At 53.0% G+C, this 5,433-nt stretch overlaps 1 protein-coding gene across 2 annotated transcripts; it reads left to right on the top strand.

Annotated features, from left to right (window-relative positions):
- The first annotated feature begins 463 nt into the window (after positions 1–463).
- ZCCHC3 (zinc finger CCHC-type containing 3) lies at positions 464–3,514 on the top strand. 2 transcript variants are annotated; one of them, XM_045444998.1, is made up of 2 exons: positions 464–637; positions 680–3,514. In XM_045444998.1, exon 2 carries the CDS (start codon positions 780–782, stop codon positions 2,001–2,003), a length of 1,224 nt encoding a protein of 407 aa, XP_045300954.1. In that variant the 5' UTR covers positions 464–637; positions 680–779; the 3' UTR covers positions 2,004–3,514. The 2 variants fall into 2 exon arrangements, with proteins under 2 accessions (XP_045300954.1, XP_045300955.1); XM_045444999.1 differs by having other exon boundaries at positions 464–625; positions 668–3,514.
- The last annotated feature ends 1,919 nt before the right edge of the window (positions 3,515–5,433 follow it).

Here is a 5,433-nt window from a genome sequence, read left to right on the forward strand (position 1 = left end):
GGGACTGAAGAGCTCAATATATTATAATTGTCATCATGAGTATAATGGGTCTTTAAAAACTGCAGCATCATTTAGGAATGTATCAAAAGGACTGATGAATAGAGGTGTACTGTGATAAGGCACAGTAAAAATTCTAATGATGTTAAAATACTCCAAAGGTAAAGGTAAGATGTTCACCGTAAAATTTCAAACCAACTTTGTGTTTGAAAATGTCCATAACCCAACGTTGGAAAAACAATGCACTGCCGTAGGCTCTGAAAGGAGGGAGAGCTAAGTTTCGTTTGTTTCTGGTTAAACAGAAGAGGTATAGAAAAGAAAACAAAATAGGCTCGTCTTGGGGCCGTGGGCCGTTCGCGATGCTGCCTGAATGAAATCATCGAGGACCGCTTGCGAAAGAGCGAATCCTCGAGAGCGTGGCCCGGGGCTGCCAAGCCTTCGTAAGGGACAGGGACGCGCTCCAAGCGGCGCATCCCGCCCGGGCGCCCAGGAGGTGGGGCCGGAGCGCGCGCTGGCGGAGACGCGGCTCGGCCGTTACCCGAGGGCTGGGGGCCGGCGCTGGCCGCTGCGCGCCGCGGGTAAATACCTTCGGCGGGGCGGAGGAGAGAAGCGTCGAATTTCAAAAAACACACACACACACATACACACACACACACACACACACACACAGACACACACACACACAGACACACACCAAACCCCCACAGCCCCGGGCGGGCGGGCGCGCGGATGGGCGCCCTTTGGCTGCGGGAGCGAGTGGAGGATGCTGGGAAGGAGGTAAAATGGCCACCGGCGGCGGAGCGGAGGAGGAGAGGAAGCGGGGGCGGCCGCAGCTCCTGCCCCCCGCGCGGCCCGCGGCCCGCGGCGAGGAGGCCGAGGGCGGCCGCGAGAAGATGGGCTGGGCCCAGGTGGTGAAGAACCTGGCCGAGAAGAAGGGCGAGTTCCGCGAGTCGCGGCCGCCGCGGCGGGAGGAGGAAGGCGGCGGCGGCGTGGGCGGCGTGGGCGGCGGGCTAGGCGCCCCCGCGGGCCTGGCGGCGCCGGGCCTCGGCGACTTCCCCCCGGCCGGCCGCGGGGACCCGAAGGGCCGGCGGAGAGACCCGGCCGGCGAGGCGGCGGACCCGCGCAAGAAGAAAGGCGCCGCCGAGGCGGCCCGGAGAAAGAAGGCCGAGGCGGCGGCCATGGCGGGCCCGGCCAGGCCTGGCGCGGCCGAGGACGCAGCCGAGCGGCCCGCTCAGGACGAGCAGCCAGTGGCGACGGGCCCCGCGGCGGGCCCGGGCAAAGGCCGCTTCCTGGTGCGCATCTGTTTCCAGGGAGACGAGGGTGCCTGCCCGACTCGGGACTTCGTGGTGGGCGCGCTCATCCTGCGCTCCATCGGCATGGACCCGAGCGACATCTACGCGGTCATCCAGATCCCGGGCAGTCGCGAGTTCGACGTGAGCTTCCGCTCGGCGGAGAAGCTGGCCCTGTTCCTACGCGTCTACGAGGAGAAGCGCGAGCAGGAGGACTGCTGGGAGAACTTTGTGGTGCTGGGGCGGAGCAAGTCCAGCTTGAAGACGCTCTTCATCCTCTTCCGGAACGAGACGGTGGACGTGGAGGACATCGTGACCTGGCTCAAGCGCCACTGCGATGTCCTGGCCGTGCCCGTGAAAGTGACCGACAGGTTTGGGATCTGGACCGGGGAGTACAAGTGTGAGATCGAGCTGCGCCAGGGGGAGGGCGGGGTCAGGCACCTGCCTGGGGCCTTCTTCCTGGGGGCCGAGAGGGGCTACAGCTGGTACAAGGGGCAGCCCAAGACGTGCTTTAAATGTGGTTCCCGGACCCACATGAGCGGCAGCTGCACGCAGGACAGGTGCTTCAGGTGCGGGGAGGAGGGGCATCTGAGCCCTTACTGCCGGAAGGGCATCGTTTGCAACCTCTGCGGCAAGCGAGGACACGCCTTTGCCCAGTGTCCCAAAGCAGTTCACAATTCCGTGGCAGCTCAGCTAACCGGGGTGGCTGGGCACTGAATACCCGCCTGCCTGCCAGGGGAACCCAGAGCCAGCTTACCCCCTCTTAAGTGCCAAAACTTTTTTTTAAACCATTTTTTATCGTTTTTGAAGGAGATCTTTTTAAACGTACAAGAGACATCTCTCTCTCTCTCTGCCTTCTTAAACCGAGTTTACTCCATTTCAGCCTTTTCTGAATTGGTGACTCTGTCATCAGTGACTACCGAGAACTGTCGTGTGCAGATGTGTCGCCTCTTTTTAAGATTTTGTTTTTCGTTTTTGTACCTGGGTTGTTTTGGGGGGGGGTTTTGTGGTTTTTGTGTGGGTTTTTTTGTACTTTTTACTCCCCACGCCTTGTCCTCTCCCAGGATTTTCACCCATTGGGCTGCCTTGCTCATCTTTATGCCCCGGCCCTAGGTACAGGGCCCACCACGTGGTAGGCACTCCGTCAGTGTTTGTTGAATCCAGAACATTGTTGACTGTGGCTTCTGTCAGGGTGTCTACTTTTTGCAGCTCTTCCCCTCCCCCTTTTAATTTGCTGCTTCTAATCTATGTGGTCTGAGAATTTGTGAAACCAGTGTTGTTAGAAGTGTATGTAATCTGAGTCAATAAGCTCTGAATGGTGGCCAAGGGCCTCTCTTATGGCATTAAAATGCATGGACTTTGGGACAGCTGTTCAGTGGCTCAGAAGCCATTTTTCACAGAATCATGGAATTTAGAATTTTCTTACTGGAAAGGACCTAAAAATTGGTTTAGACCAATCCCCTGGGTTTCCAACAGGTGCAACAGGCCCAGAGAGGGTCAATGACTGGGTCAAAATCACATAGCTGTCTGGTTCCAGAGCTAGCCTAGAGTAGAGTTCCCTGACCCCAAGCCCGGTGCTCATTCCACTACCTCTCACACTTCACAACATTTTCCTCAACACTTGAGGGCCCAGAAAGTCTGATCTCTCCAGAATGGTGAGCCCAGAGGAATGCTAAGAAATCATCTGGGGGAGAAGGACATTTAGCAGGGGCTTCTGAATACTTGGGAGATCAGGAAGGGACAAAGGAACATAATCCAGGGTGCACTTTACTGCTCCCTGGGGTACTGTATCTGGATCGAAGTGCCAAGTCCTTTGGGACCTCACCCTCCGCCACTCATTGCCACTGCTTAGAAATGGGGGTGCTCCTCAGTAAGGAAACCTTCCGGAGGTTTACATTTGCACCTTAGCCTCAATAGCTAGAAACCCCAGAGAAGCATCTGACTGGAGCTCATCTATAGCTTCCTCACTCACAGGAGAAAGGTGATTTTAACCTGTAATCCTAAGTGAGCTGTTAACTCTAAAATGTACTTGCAAAACAGACCACTTGCAAGAGGGCATTGGGTCAACTAAGTGTTATCAAGTTAAAGTAGAAAAGACAGTACACTGCTTTTCTTTTAGTTTTTGTTTTTCTTTTGCTTTATGTTTTGCTATTTCCTTGTGGCTTAGAATGTAAAATCGATTGTTAAAAGTTTTGTTCTGAATAAATATTTATCTTTTGTATTGCTAACACTGTTGCCCTATTTCCTTTCAGAGTGGAAGACGCTAGGGTACACAGACTCTAGTTTAATCCATGCTTCTTACCCATCATTTGTTTACCCTGCAAATACATTTCCAACCCCTGTAGGCAACACGTAGCACCTACTATGTTGTGCCAGACCCTTTGGCGCTGTTTCCTAAACCGTATGTACACGTTACACTCACTTGGCCCATGGCAAAAACTCAAGTTCTAAGTCCTAACTTTGCTCCAAGGAATCAAAATCACTGGTGTGAATGAAAACATTTTTAGCAAGCACCCCCGCCCCCAACAATTCTGATTGGCAGCCAGGCTTGAGACTATAGTTCTGAATGGTATTACAGTGAGAGAGAGGGATTCTGCCCTCAGATTACAATGGGGAGGTGCCACAAATAGGATGCAAAGTATTCATAGGTTTTTAAAAAAACGCCATCTCTTCCAGGTATTAGGGAGTAAGAAAGAGTCTGGGAAACTTCCCAGAGAGCTGACTCACTCCTCCAAGCCAGCCCTGAAGACCCCAGACACAACTGACTGAAGGATTTTCAGCTCAGAGATGTTGAAATGATCCAATCCTAAGAATTAAAATTCTCAGTGTACTGATTCTCTAACTCAGTGACTATTTCAGGATATTTCCAGAGCGGATCAGGTGTGGTTGAGGCCTGGGTGGCTCTTGAGAGCCCCGCCTTGCCAAGCCAGCATAGCCCCTCCTTCCTGTCTCCCAAAGCAAACAGACTCTTCCCTCCTCCATCCCTCCCTCCAGTCCTGTCCCTCCCCCATCAGCTCTCCCTTCTCTGCCTTGGGTTTCCCTCCTTCACAGGGCTGAAGGCGGAGAGAAAGCCTGCATTCATCATATCTGCCCTCCCTCCAAGCAGGCACCGTGCCAAGGAGCCTCCTTGGAAGGAATCTTCCCTCTCTCTGCCTTCCCTCCCCCTCCAACTCTCCTGGAGGGAGCAGAGGAAGAAACTATTTCCCTGCCCATCCCCCACAGGATCCACTCCAGGGCCTCCTGCCTGGCGGTCTGGGGACTCAGCCATGGGCTGGAGCGGAACAAACCTCCCCCAGCTTCCTCCTGATCTAGCTACCTCCGAATTACAATCCCTCACTGTTCATGGGCTCCTAGAGAGTGTGCAGAGATCCCCAAGCTGAGGCTGGCTGATTAGCTGACATTTCTTTCATTCAGCTTTCAACAGATACTGAGGGCCATTAGAGCCAAGCCCTTCTGCAGGGTAGTTTGCACACACCAGGGAATGAGAGGGTTTCTTGCAGAAGGAGATACAGATAAGTGATGAGCAGTTTTTTAAATAATGTTTTTAATACTCTGAAAAACGTATATACAAAGCATATAAAATTGTCTGCAGTACAGGTCTCCTGGAAGAGATGATGATGTCATGACTGACACCCACAAGATGAATAAGTCAGGTGGAGAGGGAAGAGAGATCCAAGCAACAGGAACAGCCTGTGCAAAGGCCCGGAGGCCAGAGTACACAGGCTGTTCAGGCTGGCTACAGAGTCACAGAAAGATGTGGTTGGGAAAAGGCCAAGAGGAGGTGACCCAGGGCTTGTCAGTGTTACTTAAGAGGCTTTATTTTGTCCTGACCCCCTCCAGTCTGGCCGCCTCCATTCCATTCACTTATTTAGCATATATATTAAGCACCAACTCTTTCTAGGAAATGGAATACAGCAACATAGTCAAGTTCCCTGGGGCTCAAATTCTAGAACCACACAAAGACATGATTACAAAGTGTGATAAAAAGCACTGCAAGAAATATACAGAGATGGATCTGATCTTAGGGGTCAGGGTCAGGGATAACGTCCCCAAAAAACGCTTGAATTGAGATCAAAAAAATACATAAGGAGTTGAGAGATGGCGTGGGGGTTAACCAGTGACAAGGGCAGCCTAGGCAGCAGAGATA

The sequence above is a fragment of the Leopardus geoffroyi genome, chromosome A3 (assembly GCF_018350155.1).
Source record: "Leopardus geoffroyi isolate Oge1 chromosome A3, O.geoffroyi_Oge1_pat1.0, whole genome shotgun sequence".
In the NCBI taxonomy this organism is placed as follows: Eukaryota; Metazoa; Chordata; class Mammalia; order Carnivora; family Felidae; genus Leopardus; species Leopardus geoffroyi.